This window comes from Microchirus variegatus (assembly GCF_963457635.1).
Source record: "Microchirus variegatus genome assembly, chromosome: 11".
In the NCBI taxonomy this organism is placed as follows: domain Eukaryota; kingdom Metazoa; phylum Chordata; class Actinopteri; order Pleuronectiformes; family Soleidae; genus Microchirus; species Microchirus variegatus.
In genome coordinates, this window is record NC_139812.1 from 5,679,921 (window position 1) to 5,698,064 (window position 18,144).

The 18,144-nt window shown below is 39.0% G+C and overlaps 1 protein-coding gene across 1 annotated transcript in view; it reads left to right on the forward strand.

Moving 5' to 3' along the window:
• Positions 1-17,299, forward strand: part of gfra1a (gdnf family receptor alpha 1a) — a gene marked incomplete at both ends in the record, with an annotated part of 137,895 nt that extends 120,596 nt beyond the window's left edge. The window contains 3 exons of the mRNA XM_083898005.1: positions 1,836-2,017; positions 13,140-13,187; positions 17,147-17,299. Coding sequence (XP_083754131.1) covers positions 1,836-2,017; positions 13,140-13,187; positions 17,147-17,299 — 383 coding nt within the window. The remainder of the gene's footprint in view (positions 1-1,835; positions 2,018-13,139; positions 13,188-17,146) is intronic.
• Between the last annotated feature and the right edge of the window lie 845 nt (positions 17,300-18,144).

The window sequence follows — 18,144 nt, forward strand, 5'->3', positions numbered from 1 at the left end:
ATCTGAACAACTCACTTATTTTTAAACACCTTGAAAACATCAGTCAAGGCTCACATTTTTGTTTCTACTGGGGTTGCTACAAACAACTGTAATAATAATACAAACATGCTTAATCAATTGGATTTTGGTATTTGAAGTGGCGCTGTACTTATGCCTAGTCAGTGTATCTGCAGTAGACAGCGCTCAGCACTCTCCCAGTTTGTAGAAAACTGACTTTAAACTCATAGAACTGACTTTAGCACTGTTCCATGAAATCACTTTAGTCTTTGGCAAAGTGAAATGATTTTTATTGATCAGATATTATCTGTGGTAAAAAATAGATTGAGCAATGTTCTAATCAGTTTTCTAATAGCAGTGTAAAACAAACGTAAGCAGATCAGGACCAAGTGTTAACACAATGGTTTCAAGGAATTACAGCACATTTCAAATGCAGGTAAACGTCACATTGATAAATAATACAGTGACATTTTAGTCTTCTGTGATTTTGTAGAGAACACTACAGACAACAACCTGCAAATCAATATAAACTAGATAGGCTATAGGTTCACTTGGCAACGCGATAATACACTGAGCGCTACTGTAACTGCGTTCAATAGCATTATTAAACGCTGTGGCTCATATAGCCTATGTATTCCTTCAGCTGAGAGTCTGACACACATGATGCTACTTTCAAATCCGATGATCAGTTTTTAGCTGATTTCAAGCTGAAACTCAACAGAATTTGGTCCGGATCAGGTTATGTCTGCAGCATAAGTTAGCATGGTGATCTAGCCAAGTTAAAAGAGAGACACCTTCCTGACACAGGCGAAAACATTCCTCGCTGAGTAGTAGTCCTGAACTTAGTGCCCTGATGTTTGTGCAGGGCTGCAGCTCCTGCAGACACATATGAGCTTACGGCTACACATGAGCACAACAAAACAATGTGTAGCTACTAGCTAGTAGCAGGATGAGGATAAAACATTAAAAATTCAGGTGAGACGTCAGCAGATACACAGGCTACACCTTGTAACATAGTAGCAAACTTAGGCCTAATTAAATAATTGTCTAAATGCGGTATAACAATATATTAACGAGAACAGAATAAGAAAAGAAGCTCACCTTAGAGACATCCCGTAGGCGATTGGTGTTTTTAGAGAAGGTGCGCTCCGTTTGCTTACCCAGTTGTCCAGGAATGATATTATTATTACTCCGTTTGCATATTACACCTACATCGTGGCCACAAAATAGTATTTTGTGGCCACAATTAAGTTTTTTTTTTGACAATGTCATGCAGATACCAACTACCAATCGGATACCAGTGCAAACACAGTATAGTTAGCTACATGGTAGCCTGTCTCAAGTTAAACCCCAAATTGTATTGAACTTGGCATATTAAAATAAAGGCTTGTGCACTCATGGTTCTCAAATTGCGGTAGATGAGCTTCCTCTGGTGGTACTGGAAACAAGAAGTACTGTTCTACTGTACATACCAGGGTATGTGATCGGAGTGGAGCTGAAGATTTTTTTTGAGTGGGTCGAAAATGAAATGAAAAAATAGTAATAATATTGCTTAATCTTTCACTATAACAGTTTGTGAGATAGCTGACTTATGTATGGTCTATTTACAACAATGTATTTTAACGTTGGTGATAATGGTTTTACTTTGAGAGCTCAATATTTTCTCACCATGAACTTTCCACCATGAATTTAAACCAATGCTATGCTAGACCAATGCTATACAACTGTAAATTACAATATCCGGAAGGGTTGCTGTTTTGGAATGGCATCGGTGTCATCAGCTGTCTTGAATCATCTTTGTCACTCACATGTGACATGACTTATTTTTGTCTGTGTAGGTAATGCCATCCAAGCCTTTGGAAATGGGACAGACGTGGGAGTGTGGCAGCCGTTGTCACCCATCCAGACCACCACCTCCACCACCACTCACTACCAGAAGAACCGCGAGCGCGGCCCCAACATCATTGACAACCAAATCAACACAGACCCTGGAATCTACCACTTCTGTGGGAGCCTACAGGTGAGAATAATCACAGTCAGTTATCTATCAGAGGCCATAACATGGCAGAAATGGAATGGTCTTTTTTTTGTCCTTTTCTATCGTTGACGTGATCCATATAACGTATCTACACTGCCTGTGATTGTTCACTGCTGCTATCTCACTGTCACTATATTTGTTGGCTCCTATTGCACACTCACTCACCGCCTCTGGCTCACTTTCTATCTCTGTTTACTTTCGAGACGGGCTCCATTTGTTTATCTCCAACAACAACTGTCAGGTTACAGCATTGGATCAAATCCCGGCAAACAAATTGAGGGTTGTCTGTGACAGAAAAAGTCGTGTCGAAGAGATTGCAAAACACCCTCAGACAAGCCATAATCAACGAGTGGCTGGTGGAGAAAATCAAACATTTAGCGACTGAAGTGACAAGTGCTTCTGAAAAGGCGAGGCAGACGAAAATAAACTCAAAGGAAAAAAGATACTTAAATTAAAGCTTCATTTTGATGATTATATTCCTCTTCTAATGTACATCTTTTGTGTATATTAGAGTACGACATTTCGTACATCTTTGAATTTACATTAAAATAATATGGATAACCACTATTAACTCTGTTGTAGCGTTTCATTATTTGGTTTCATGTCAAATAGATGGACTAACTTTTAACTAAATTACTGTATATTGAAAGTATACATTTAAAGGATGGATATTTTCATAAAGCCCTTGTGAAAGATGGATATTGGACCTTTTAGATTTTGTCAGGATAGTGAATTGAAGGAACATCCAATCCTTATTTATTTATTGCTTGGGTGTTTGCTTCTGGGATTCCAATTGTTGCAGTGTATTTCTGAAATGAAATTGAACTGCTGCAGATTTTATTTTAGTGATTGATTTTTACTTATTTTGTCCCTCCTGCTCATTTTCTCTTTTTTTCCCCCTTTTTTTCTGAATGTAAATAGCTCAGCTATATGTTTTTTCCTTGTAACTCTATTATCAAAATGAAAGGAAAATGAAAAGACAACAAAGCTGCTGTAATAACCATAAGCCTTATGTTTATTCCAGCAGTTTTGTTGTCCTGTACGAGTTTTAGTTTTTACTCTTGGGACAGTTCATGTTCATCAGGTAAACGGAGATAAGCTAAATAGGAGGGCCCATCTGTGACATTTCGGGTGGTAGATATTCAGGTTATGTTCAGGCATGAAACCAAACTTGTCATCAGGAAAGTTGAGGAAGTGGAAACAAACGAAAACCAGAGAACTCAGCAGTGCAGAGGCATTTTTTTTTTATTTAATTTCATTTTAGATTGCCTTTTAGGCTCAACTGGGGCTTGGGTCACACTTGGTTAGTGCTCTGTTAAATTTGGAGGAGGAAAAAAAAAGCACATACTCGAGTGCCATATGCTCTATGCCTGGTAAAACTCTGAAAGAGTTGGATCAGCTGCTCCTGTTCCACAGGCATAACAGTTATATGGCTGATGATGATGATGATGATGATGATGATGATGAAACACAGGCTTTACTGAAGACAATATTGTCGTTAACCAGCGAAGCAAGACTCACAACTATGGTGATGCATCATGCAAACATCATGAAATCACTGAAGTTGTTGATTGTTAGCAGAGACTCCGATAAAATCCAGCTGAATTTCACATTTGGAAGGCATCAGTGCATGTTTGTCACTAGCTATGTTTACAAGTGCAAAACGTATCCATTCCGATAAGGTTCCAGTTTGAATTTGAATTCCTTTACATCAATGCAGCGTTAAATTATCAGATTGTGGTGTGTGTGTGTGTGTGTGCGTGCGTGCGTGCGTGCGTGTGTACACAGATCTTCATCCTCTTATTGACTCAAAAAAAATGTTTTGACCACTTAGCTGCAGCAGTACAAGCGTCAATTGGATTCTTATGGCAAGTAGGAAACTTCACATTAATCACCAAGATGCATCAACATCCATGTGTTTCGGAAATAAAATGTACTATTGATTCACTCCGTCGTCCTTGTTTTCGCTTCCAAACCAAAACTGCTCAGCTTTGTGTATCTTCAGTTAAATCTCAGGTCTGTCTGAGCTTTAACGCCAAACAGTTGCATGAAGCAGTGTCTGGAAAAAAAAGAAGCAACCCTTTTTTTTTACAGTACAGAGAGCAAGATGATAATTAATGCAACTCAAAGTTGGTGTTGGGGTCAGTTTCTAAAGTCCCAAATAATTGGGCTTGAAACCAAACCAAGAAAACAAACTCACTTATTTTATTATTATTATTTTATTAATTTTAAGAGATAAGTCCACTTGCAAGGACCTCTGCTTCTGTCATAAAATGTCAAATCTAGTTCTATGTCGACTATACATTTTAAATCGTAAAATTAATTTAATATGTAGTTTTTAGGACACAGAATATGTTTTCTGTTTTTTCTACTTTCTATTGTGCAATAATAAAATGTGAACAGTTATATAAGTGCTTGTGCTTGCAAATAGATATTATATATATGTGTGTGTGTGTGTACATGAATATATATATAATAAAAGTGATAGTTATAATTATTTTATTTATTTTTTCCCAACTTTATTTTAAGGCATTTTTGATCGTAAACACACACACATTAACATACATATACACACATGCTAAAGCATGTAAAACATAATCCTGTATAATACCCTCCCCTACTCCTTCCCCATAAACCCCACCATAGGACCAAGAGTACACAAGTCGAAGGAAATAAAAAACAAACATACAACAAAGAAAAAAACTATTATGATGCAGTAAGATCCAATGCTGCATAAGTGTTACACCAATGGGCCAGTCAGACAGGTTAACAGCAAAGGTTCTTAGATAACATGATTGATGAGATATTTAACTCCATAACTCAATACTCAATAAAGGGAGACCACACTCTCGTGAATGTGAGCCACTCAGTGTATGTCTTATTTTTTTTATTAACCCTAACCCATGTTATAAGGATGCAGAATGCTTTATGTTGTGTATCAGAGGGAAACATATTTCTGAAGGTATGACACCAAATAATAACTTAAGTAAATTGGTTTTAATGTTCCCTTAGTTTCTTGGTCAATCCCCCCCCCCCCCCAGCCACCTGTCTGAACATGTAATATCTAATATGAGGGTTGCCAGATCCTGTTCAACTGTGGTAATCTGTATTGCTGTCAGAAAATGTATTAAATCCTTTTTACCTAAGTTTGACCTATCTGGCAGTGATCGCAGTCCGGTGTTCAGAAAGCTGCTCTTTTTTATGTGCGCTAAAACACATTGTGCCTTTGACTATCTTCAGTGAAATGGAATGACAATTTAATGTCACATACCCAACAAACACCTACGCGCACATATGTGCAGGTTTAACAGCGTCGTTCGCTCAGGCAGACACTGTGGAGAAATGATGACACACACACACACACACACAAATGCACCCACTTGCTAAAACACACACACTGATAATGAGCTTTGGTGGTGTAGTGGTGCATGTTCTGTTGGCTTTGCTCTGATAGAGCAAGTCAAGTACAAGTTAATGAGAGAGGTGTTGTGTTAAAACGCTTTTCTTTGTGTGTGTGTGTGTGTGTGTGTGTGTGTGTGTGCGTGCGTGTGTGTGTAATGATACACTCGGGGGACAACCCTGTCAGAAGACTCACTCCTCTCTGCTTATTGATCTGTCTCGTTCACATACACAGTATTCGGCATACATGCTTGCAGTGAAACAGGTTGCAACTCAGATACCGCGTCACGCAAATTGAGCGTCTGTCCCGCTTTTTCATTCGACCCTGCCAAATTGAAAATAAAAACACAGACAGTAGGGCTGGACGATTAATAGAATTTTAATCATGATTACAATTTTGGCATCTCACGATCATGAAAACATTATAATCGAAGAAAAACGATAAATCCACTGCACGGTGCTGCATGTTTGTAAATTCCTATACTAGAAAAACACCTTGAATGCACCTGGGTTACGTGCAGCTGCAGCAAGCGTGTGACGTGTTGATCAATTATATGAGGAGCGAGCGATTGAAAACATGGCAGAAAGGCAGCATTTGGTTGAGAAGAAATGTAGGACAATATCAGTTAACTGGAAACATATTGGCTTCAATTTGACGGACGTTGAGCAGCCACTCCGCCAACCGCTACTCTGCGTTGTGTTTAGGAGTTGTTCATGTCGCCGGCGGGGGGAAGCGTGTCCAGCGAAAGAACCACGGGAGACAGAAGAGTTTATATTTGATGGTGATGAGACCGTTTATTCTCCTCAGCACAATCTCAGTTTTCTCAACAGCAGGCACTGTAGAATAGACAGCGTACATTGAACGCAACACATCAGCTGCAGAGTACACGGCGCACATTCACAACAGCTAGCGCCCGGGAGCTAACAAAATTAACAACCAGAATTAACACCAAAGTCACCAAATAACACAGCTGAACGTACTAATGGAAGCAACATCGGATCAACAACAATCAACAACTCCTGTGTGCTATGATGTAAAAATCATTGATTTTGTCAATGGAATCTAGTGGAAGACAGTGAGGACTTCACAACGCAAACTTTAGTTTCCAGTGGGAAAAAACTGAGCAGAGTAAGCAGCAAACATAGTTTGCTATACATTTAAAAATAAATAAATAAATAAAAATAATAATAATAGTAATAATGAATAAATAACTTGCTAAAATCAGTTTTTCCTTGTGTCCCTGATTGTAGCAATTTTCTGCTAGTTCTGGGAACAGGGGATACACAGCTCAGTCAGCACTGACTATAGCCCCTTTTCCACCTACACTCTTAGAAATAAGGGTTCCCAAAAGTGTTCCTCAACAAGGGCTGTGGTTCTCCCTGGAACTATTTGTTTTTCAAGGGTTCTTGGTAACACTAATGGATCCAGTAAGAACCATTTTGATCCAGAGAACCCTTTAAAACCCCTTTCCAGAACAAAGGGTTTTAAAAGGGTTCTTGGTAACACTCACACTTACAGGTGGAATCTTTATAAAAGGTTCTACCTGGAACCAAAAAGGGTTCTCCTATGAGGACAAGCCGAAGAACTTTATATGATTCTACTTAGCACTTTTTTTGTCTAAGAGTGTATGGTCCCAGCTCACCTCACCTCAGCACGATTCGGTTTACCTACTAAACGTGGGTGGAGTCATCACTGCACGGCTGCATTAAACTGCCGTGACTGTGTTTTACATGCGACACACACAAACCAGACTCCTCTGTTAAATTATGAGATTTCAAACATTTCCCTGGTAAATGTTGCAGATTGACCCACATTATTTTGAGGATTGTTAAGTCTTTAACTGATCTACAATTCTGCATTTTTCTGCTTGATTCCTGTGTCTGACTTTCGCTCATACCTTTTCCTGTGACGGCACACTGACCAATCAGTGACCGGCAGTCTGGCGACGTCACACATACTATAGCCTCAGCTCACTTGGAACCTCGCCAGAGCAGGTACTAAAAAGAGTACCAGGTACCAGGTACTATCGCTAGTGAAAACACAAAATAACTGCCATATGTGTACAGTACCTCATACAACCATGAAAAACCAACAAAAAAAACTGAACTATCCCATTAAAGTCCAGACTTTTTCCGTGTGGTTTTAACTCTGTTCATTCTCTGTGATGTTTCTGTTCTAATGTTTAGTTTTATTTATTTGTTGCTCATTTTGTTCGTAAAGAAAGATAACCGCATCAGCTAAAACATACAGTTGTGCTATAGGACACAAACACAGATGCATGCACACACACACACACACACACACACACACACACACACACACACACACACACACACACACACACTCAAACCCCAGGCCTCCATCAGCTTGTTCTCATGAATATCATTGACAGAGGCGGACAGAAAGGCCCTGAACAAATATGGAAATCTACCACATGCTAATGTGACTTTTTCAGAACAGCCAGGTATTAGGCAAATCCAACCCACAATGACGTGAGGCAGCAGTAAACATGCATATTTGAATTTGTTGACATCCAAATGTTCCTGAACTGGAAATGAACATCCAGAAGTTTAATATCATAGAAAGCTCAGGGATAATTCACCACAGTCCTATGTTATCACAAGCAAAGCACCGGAAGCAAGTGTAATCTAATTTAAAGGATCATTTCATCCAGTGATGCAAACAGTTCTTTGCCAGGTTCAGTAATGCAGCATCCCTTGATATCTAGTGAGATTTTTCTGATTTATTTCTGATTAAACATAACATTTTTAAATGTTTCAATGTTTACTAGCCAAATATAACCTGAACCTGACAGGTATTCTGGTTGTGTGGTCAGACCCGAGCCAAGCCTGCTGAAGTCATGTCCATCCATAGCCAGGTTAACATTATACCAGTTTAAATAACAAGATGAACAAATAATGCGTTGGTTTGGGTGTTGCCATGTAAATAGCATGACAAGTTGCTGAAACAATCACAATTTATGGATTTTCTTACCTTAATGTGCCCTCTGGCACTGGGAAGAGGAAGCTTGTTTCTTGAAGTCAGGGCAGTAGGAGCTGGTTGCAAGTTTCAGGCTGGCCACAGGTGGTCATCTGTGATTGTGGATCTGTCACAACGACCTGACACACTAGGTTTAGGTTTTTGTTTTCAATATTTAACAGAGGTGCCTGGTGTATTTAGCGTCAGCAAAGATGAAAGACACGATCGGTGAGCGAAGTGGTGAGCCGGTTCACAACCCCTTCCACTGTATTTCACTTCAGTGTCAGATGGAGACTGTGCTACGGTCATGCAATAAATACTGAACTATTCTAATGATTCAGTACACTGAAAATAACTGCTTTACAAGTCACTAGTTTGTGTGTGTCGCATATAGCGTTTCAAGGTTCATGCAGCTGTGCAGTGCTGAGAGCCGAGGCGAGGTGTGCTGGGACTGTATAGTGGAAAAGTGCCATAAGGTCTTAAGGAGTGCTCCCTAACCATAGTTCAGTTTGTTTTTTTTTGTTGTTGTTTTTGTTTCTTTGGAAATGGAATGACACAAAAACCAACATATTAAACAACATATAATGAAGCAAAATGAAAAGAAAAAAACAAAAGACAATTCCTCCAAAGAAAATAGTCCATATGTAATTTACCCATCGCTGCCTGAAGGAAACTTGAACACAGCTTCAACTTTGACTTACGAGTGATTTCAGGATTGCATGATTCTTTGATCTGGAGACAGATTGTTTCTTTAACTAGTACATGTTATTTCAGGGAGTTATAAACAACAGATTTCAAATTGCCTGATGTCTCAATTTTGAAACTCGTTGAAACATCACACAAGCAGGTGCCTTAAGGATTCCAGAATTCAAGTTATTACTTTGGTCTTCCAGCAGAGATGTAAAACTGTTTAATTCCTCCTAACAATGACTGGAAAGACAGATGGGATCATAAGTCATTGTGTTCACCAGACCACTTGTACTTTCATTTGTCTGCAAAGCTAGACATTATTCCATCTATGCATTTTATATAATATTTGTATTATTTATTTTTATATTGTGTGTGTGTTATTTCTGTTTTTTCATCATGTGCAACATCCAACACACATGCACATGCACTATATGCAACTGTAGACATGAGTGCACACATTCCTTTTGATGTGACCATCTTAAATTAAAATGTATGAACTTACTTATCTGATGGTGCTGGAAAAATCAGCTTTGATTTTTCATAACATGTCATAAGTGTTGAACTCTTACATTGATCATGACATTGTGAGAGAAAAGTTTCCAAAAGCTCACTGGATTTGAGCTTTTGGAAACTCATTTGGATTTATAGCAGACATCAATGGGGTCAATGTCCATGCCCACTTAGTTCCCACTTCAAACTAGGGCTGGGTGATTAATTGATTTTTAATCGAAATCGGATTAACTTGTTTGGTCGATTTTTCATTTTCATTTTTTTCATTTGAAAAAATGAAAATCGATTTTTATGATTTTTTCCCGTCCCCTCTGCTCTGTTAATCTCCAACAACTACCAGGGAAATGTCCAAAATCTCAAAAGTTAACAGAGGAGTCTGGTGTGTTTAGGGACAGCACCACTGATTGTCACCAGCGAGCTGCATAAACCCTGCCACTGTATGTATGGAAGCAAATTTGTGCCATATTATCCTGCGTTGCTCTGTATTGCGAACTCATTTGAATTATGAAACACCTTTTCCGGCGAACATGAAAACTAAAAAGCATTTCTCTGTTTGCTTAGAACACTGCCGTACTGTAAATCAGTTAAAAAGACTTAAAGCGGAACTAGACCGGAAGTTCCTATTATCGCTGTTTTTTTTGGTGTGTATCTGCGTCATTACCTTGTTTATGAAGCCTGACAGTTCGAAACAAACAGTTCAGCCATTGCTGAGAACTTTGTGTTTTATTGTTATCTCGGGGCTCAACGAGATCACTGAAAATCCCGTAATAGTTACGTAAGCAGCGGTTCTCCTGAACAACCGATCGTCCTGCTCCGGGCGGTAGTCCGGGCACATCCGATTGCGTACATTGAACCGCAGAAGAAGAATAACGTCCGTTGTGGAGGTGTTTCACGAGCGACAGTGTCTTCTGACTCTGGGTCTGACTCCGGTTTAAAGTCATAAAGGGACTGCGGCGGGGAGTCATGACGAAGCTATTTTTAAACACTGTTAAAACAATGTTTTGATAATGAGGAGCAGTGCATCCGCCGTTCCAGAGGGGGGCGCTGCGCTTCTGAGAACGGATGTGCTGGATAGTACTGGCCAATCACAAGACTCTGTCTTCTGGGGGTGAAACATCGCGGCTGAAAAATACTGTCAGAAAAGAGGATTTCTATCAGCTAGTTTACAGCAATTAGGAGGTTTTTGACCATAAAAACAAGTTAATATATGTAAGTAGACCTCCATAACTAACATATATGTGCAACAGGACCACTCTATGTGACCTTTAACAATCCTAAATCTCCGGGAATTAGCGGGAAATCTCAATATTTAACAGCCGCTGTATTATGGTCCAGAGTCCGTGCTCTGGTCAAAGAGGATGTACTGAACAAATATTTTTAATTAACTGACACTGAATACATGTGCTTCACAAGTCACTTTTTAGTGCGTGCGTGCGTGTGTGTAAAATGTTATTAATTTCCACGTAAGTTTAAGGCCATTATCGCCCAGCCCTTCTTCAAACCAAAGGTAGACTGAAAAGGCTACTAAGTGGGCATGGACCACCATGTAACTATACAATTGTGCTCATAAGTTTACATACCCTGGCAGAATTTATGATTTCTTTACCATTTGTCAGAGAATATGAATGATTACACAAAAACTTTTCTTTCACTCATGGTTAGTGGTTGGCTGAACCGATGAAAACCGCCACAGTGTGAGTTTGTCCATTTCAGCTGAGTTGAGCCTGAAGTAGTGGACGAGTGGGCATTTCTGTGTTCATCATACAGCTCACCAGCACCGTCTGTATCCCTGCTGAGCCCTGTCTTTTAATCGGAAAGGAGGATACATAATGGCCTCCCCACAGTACATGCAGCAATTCTGCCTTAGATGCCTCTGCCATTCCACCACTGACAGCCTGGTTCTGCCTAGCTGCATGGGTTCCACTGCATCCCCGGGACCAGAATAGGAATGCATTGCCGGAGGACCTGGAAATCACCAGAGAGGACCGGACACCACTCTCTCTCGTCTCCTCTCCTGTAGACGCCCATCAATGCGAATGGCTGTGGCGATGAGAGTGTCCAATCCTGCCGGAGGATCTCGAGCCACCAGCTCGTCCTTGATGCTATCCGAAAGTCCATTATAAAATGCGTCAGTCAGAGAGGCGGCTCATAATTCTCACTCACTAAACTTTTTAAAACTGGGTTTGGCAAACATAAATTGGTAATATTAATCAGTAATTCCATAATAACATTTCAGCATAATGTAAATGATCTGAGTGAGAATGAGACTCCTGCACCTCCCGTAAACTAGAGCTGTGCAATACTGCAAATGTTGGTATCGATCCGATACCAAGTAATTACAGGGTCAGTATTGCCAATACCGATACTGATACTTTTAACTTGAAAATGCCTGATCATTGAATGATTTTGTACTTTTGCCTTTAATTAATTGATCTTTCTTCAACAGATACACACAATGGTTATTATATTCTGCCATATTCATACTTCAGATTTGAGGGAGGCTGGAAATCTTAATATAGTGTATATTTTGGAGTTCCAGTAAGTCAATTAAGATTTATTTCAACTGACTGAATATATGATAATAGTTTAATCTCTCTGCTAAATGACATCTCTGACCACCAATTACACTTTGAAAATCAACATTAATTAATGCTGGAAATAACTTTCCCTTCTAAAAATGGCTACCTGGATATTGTTGAGGTTTTTGAAAGGCCTCTGTCAGTGACGTCTGTCTCTGTGCCAGGGGTCTGGTTTGGGTTTGGGGAGCTCCCTCCTCCTCCTCCCTCCGTTTGCTTTGCAGTGATTTCCTGTACTTATAGAAGTCCAATTACATGGCAGTTTAAAGACAGATAGGACACCTACTATTGGCTGTTCCACTGAGCAGCACCATGTATATGTCCCCTCAGTGGAAAAACAGTGAATCCAGCATTGATAACAACTTCTTATGCTGCAAAGCACCAAAAACATTATTTAAAAAAATCTAACAGTCAGACAATGAACACAATTAATTGTATTCGCATGTATTGTCATACAGAGCAGAAGATCCTCAGCACTCTTTAGCACACGTGGAAGGTGTTGTTGTGTTTGTGTGACTCAGACAGTGTGTTTGAGCATCTGACAGTGAAAGTGATAAATGATGAAATCACATTGTGACTGTCCCTCTGTGTGCAGCCTCGCTCTTTCTTCTCTCAGTGTAAATATTGCAGGCTGTTAAATTTTAACAGGCTCTCGGGTTTAACTCTGCAAGGTTATTGTGTTGTTTTTTTGCTCCCCATTTTATCTTCACTTCCCTGAATGTGCAAACACACACTCACACACACTGTGATGATTACTGGATGTTTAGTCACAATGTTTGAGCTCTGACGACTCCTGCATGAGTTAATTGAGTTTAAACACAAAATAACTGATTTAAAACACAAATAATAATACATGATTGTTGTTTGGATCATTTTTATTCACGTACTCTTTATGCAGATCTTTTCTTTTTTAACCTGGACTGAAATTCTTTGTGTTTGTCTATTGCAGGCTCAGAAACTCAAGTCAAACTCAACGGTTGATGGCGTCTTCTGTGTGGTAAGCTTGTTAACAATATTATAGCAAGTGGTCTGTATTACTGTATTAAACCTGTAAGACCCAAATAAAAAAAACGAAAAAATAAATATTTGACCTTTCAGATGTTGTTGTAGGAGGCTTTTGATGGAGAAATCAAAGAGTTAGGGAAAACAATGTATGTAGATTTTTTAGAGAAATGTTGTAATTTTGCAACGTTGGGCTTTGGTAGGAGCAGAATTTCTGTATGTACTCACTTTGTCTGAACATCAATTCAGAACACCTAAGGGGTTTTTTTGCAGGGTTGATTGCTTACTTAGCCCCATAAACATATAACATTAAAAATAATCACACAAAACTCTAGCTTTTTCTAGCATCTTCTTTGTTCCTTTTTTTCTTTTCATAACAAATGTCCATTGTTAGTGAAAGTCCTAAATACAGTTCTTGTCCTCTGAAAAGCAAAGGCGAACATTACACTTGCTGTATTGTGTGTTGGTGAATCCTTTACTGCAGCATCCTCTCCCTGTCTTCATGTGCAACTTGGTCCTTGCGTACGTCCAATATCAGGTGTGCACATCTCTTGGATGGTCTCTTCTGAGCATTCAGAGAGCTTCATGATGTCACTGTCTGTGTCGCTGAGCTCTCTTTGCCTGAAGATGATATCCAGACCAGAAAAATCAGTGTTGCGACTGATGAAATATTTTTTCAGGCCAGCGACACCTGTCACGGTGCATGGTGTGTTTGTGTGTTTTTGGCTTGATGTCCACGTAATTATGTTGACAGACATCTTCATCTGAGTCTTCATCACTCTCATCAGTGTCATTCTGAAAAAAAAGCAATGAATTAACATGTATAAATATGCTTTTTATATTGTAGTACATAACCTGAAGGAATAGATAGGGTGGTGGACCAAGTCCTCTGGGTAGAAATGCTTTCAAGGCAGACAATACTGTCTGCTGATTGTAAGTCACTTTGGACACATTTACATTTAAATGTAAATGTAATTGTCTTAGCCTATGGTCTCTACTTATCATACTAAAAGAAAAACATGCATACCCCCACTAACATCCACAACCCACATTCAGGAACATTTACACATTTCCCAGAACTGAATTGTCTGTTGATATCCTCTTTGTGGACAAAGACATGGGATTTTAGCTCAGTCTGATCAAATTAACTATATATTTTTTAGAGATAAAACTTTTGAATCAGTCAAATTGACCAGAACACAACACAAGGATATAATGTATGTAATGTATACTGTTCATAAAGAAAATCCTCTGTGTCAGGCAGTGGTGTTGTGGAGGGAATACAACCTGTTTGTGTCCACTGCAACAAGCCTGCGATTTTAGCTACCACCAAGACCCAGTGTTTTAAAATTACAACAAATATGTAACAAGCTCTAAATTAAATGTGATGCACCAATTCCACAATAACTAAATATGTACATGCTCTACACATTGTAATAACAACCAAAAAAAATAAAAAACCTTTAATCTGATGAATCCAGTCCAATGAAACAAAGAGATTTTGTTCGGAGGAAATCTTGAGAGGTTGTGTGCGTTCATGGCCATAAAGCAGGACTTATAAACAAATGTAACATCCACTAACATTGTGAGACTGAACAATAAGACCCAATGACTATGTACATGTGGTAAAAAAAACTGATAAAATATAACAAATTGTTTTTTTGGGATGTCTAAAGTTAACGTTGTAATTTTTTAATATATCGCTTTTTCTGGTCTTTTCTAGTCCATGAAAAAGATATCCACACAACAAAGTGTGTGACTTTTAGACACAATCAAATGTTCCATTCAAACCATTGTCAAATTATTTTGGACAATGCAGATTAAGCCTAGCATGTCCATATGTAAGTCTCCTCCTCAACGAATCCACGCAGAAGCTTGTTAATACATCAATAATAAGTTAAAATAAATAACTAAAACCCTGAAAATATTACAAACAAAATAACGCTAAATAATAAATAAATAAAAGTGCCTTGAAAGAATGCGCATGAATGTAAAATCAAGCCAAATGACGCCTGTTCACATCATGAAAACCATCACAAGATCGAATGCAGCGTCGCTGCTGCAGGTCCACGAACTCCGTGCGACAGCCACAGCCTCTGTGATCGCTCCTGCCTCCTTTGTAAACTCCTCTTCTTTGTAGTTCCTCTCAGGCTGAAATGGGATTGTTGCTTATCTGGTGGCTTTTAAAGTTCACTGTAAATGTCATCGTACAATAATGACATTTAATGGAAGCAGCGACAAGTCTGGGAGAGATGACCCCGCCATGGGCTCACAGCTTCATTAGCAAGCCAAAGAACACCAGAGAGAAGATATATCTTATATATACAGTATATTCGTTTGTGTATATATATATATATGTATATATATATATTAGGGATGCAACAGTATTCAGTATTTTACCAGGGTACACACTGTTCGGTTCAATACGGTACGGCAAACAAAGGTATTTTGGTACGTTTCAGCCTGTCAAAATGTATTAAAATACACAACGCTGCGTGATGAGATCCACTCAGGAGCAGAGACATGAGCGCTGCGCAGCTCTGCTCTATTGATGATGTAACTGCTGACAAAAGCAGCAGAATGAATTCTGAAGTGTTTCCAGCAATATTATCTGCTTAAATGCTTCAGAACTCATTGTACAGCGCTTCACAGTGCAGATGGACAATGACAAAGCATACTGCAAAAGCGACCAAAGAGTTTTTTTTTTTTTTTTTTAAGGCAAATAAGTGGAATATTATGCAATGGCCAAGTCAGTCACCTGATCTGAATCTGATTGAGCATGCATTTCACTTGCTGAAGACCAAACTGAAGGGAAAATGCCCCAAGAACAAACAGGAACTGAAGACTGTTACGTATATATATATATATTAGTGCTGTCAAACGATTAAAATATTTTATTGCGATTAATCGCATTAATGTCATAGTTAACTCGCGATTAATCGTAATTAATCGCACATTTTTATCTATTCTAAATGTCCCTTGATTTCTTTTTGTACCATTATTTTTCCTCATTTTAATATTCATATCATCATAGAAAAGTGGATTGGCTTGCTTTGTATAAATGTTATTTGCATATTTTTGGCATATACTGTAGTGTAGGGCTGAACAATTAATCGAAATTTATCTTAATTGCAATACAGCTTACTGCAATTTCAAGACACAACATTTATAATATAATATTTGTTCAAGCCTAAATCTAATTTTAGATGAATTATTATTACACATCTTATTCTACAGACTGAACCACGCTGTCAGACAAACTAATCTATGTTACAGGTTAAACCTGGTGTGTGTAACTTGTGTGTGTGTGAGGAGCTGTGTGTGGAGGTACGAGACGTTCGCGTGTGACGTCAGAGAGGTACGAAGGTTAAGCAGGAAGTAATGTGTTCCATGTGTTTACATTAGCGAGCCGCAGGGGAATATCTCTGTCACTCTGCATATTTTGAGTTATTCCTCTCATTGTGATAGAGCCGCACAACGATAACAGGGTCTGTGTATCACTCCGCAGTGCTGTGGATAAAGAGCCGTTCTTTAACGCAGACGAAGTCCCGTGGTTTAATGTGTTGTTGCAGTGACAAGCTAATCCGAGCTGAAAGAGCTAGCGGAGAAGAGCACAGCGCTCGCCATCCACTCAAAACGGAATGTTTACTCTTTACTTACGCGAGGCGACTACTCTTTGACCGGCTCGCACAGCGTGTCTGTTGTTTTGTTTCCGGTCTAAAATGGGTTCGCGTTAACGCGTTAATTAACGCGTTTAACTGACAGCACTAATATATATACATATACATATACACATATACATATACATATACTATTTTATTTAAAAAAATAAATAATTAATTTTGCAAAAATCTAGAAATTGTGTTTCTTTGTCAAATAAACAAGAATAAATCTCTAATCTCCATTCTTCTCCTTTTTTTTACCACTTCTGTCTCTCTTATCTCTTTTCTTTAGGACCCTCAGATAGACAGCCCAAGTACATCCAATGCCATCGTGAAGAACTCGTCCACCTCCAGACAGCCTGCAGGCCTGGCTTCTCTGCTGCTCCCGTTGCTCTGGCTGTGGTACTGCAGCCTCCCAACACTCCTCTCACTGGGCGACTTGTAGCCTCAGCGCTTTGCAGTCAAAACAAGCTACAGTGGACTGACAAACACATTTGTATAAAAAAGGAAGCAAATAAATGATCAGCTTTTTTTCTCAGTAATACCTGTTGTACTTTAATTTCCCTCTGGAATCTGTCTTTATTTTGATTTGTACTTAGATTTTTTTTTTTTTTTTTCGGGGGCACCTGTTTTTTATTGTTCTTTCTTCTTCTTTTTTTGCAGCTTTGTGCTAAAACAGTGATCTACTATATCTACTCAGTTTGGCTGTGTGTTACCGTTATCTTAGTTGATCAAGAAAAATGGATAATTCAAAGCTTTCATGTTGTTCGCTTGGGCTGAAAGGACAAAGAACTCGAGGATTACATTCCAGTAAACTGCAGCTGGTGGCTCTTGGATCCATTCACACAATGTAAATGAACAATGATTGTTTTCTCTTTTGTGAGTTGTCAAATCTCTTCTCACCCACGTCTGTTTGTGTGTTGAGGCTATCGGTGGAATCTTTTGCTTAAAAGTCACAGTCAGTTCAGTCACGGCTACGTTTCATCATGCAGGCAGCCTGTCAGGTGTCAATCACTCTCTCCTGTGCTCTGTGTTTGCTTCATAACGACGTGACCAGGCATTTTTATGAGCTGATGTGGATATTTACCTGCAAAAATTAAATTATAATGATATATAATAATTATGATTAATCTAAAGTAAAAATCACCTATTTTTTTCACAGGGTGAACACAACTTACACCAGAGACGTTACAACATCTGCGCCCAAACTGCATCTGCTGTAGTTCAAACTGGACACACATTGCCGCTGGCAAAAGCACACAGGCAAAGACCACCACACACACATACTGC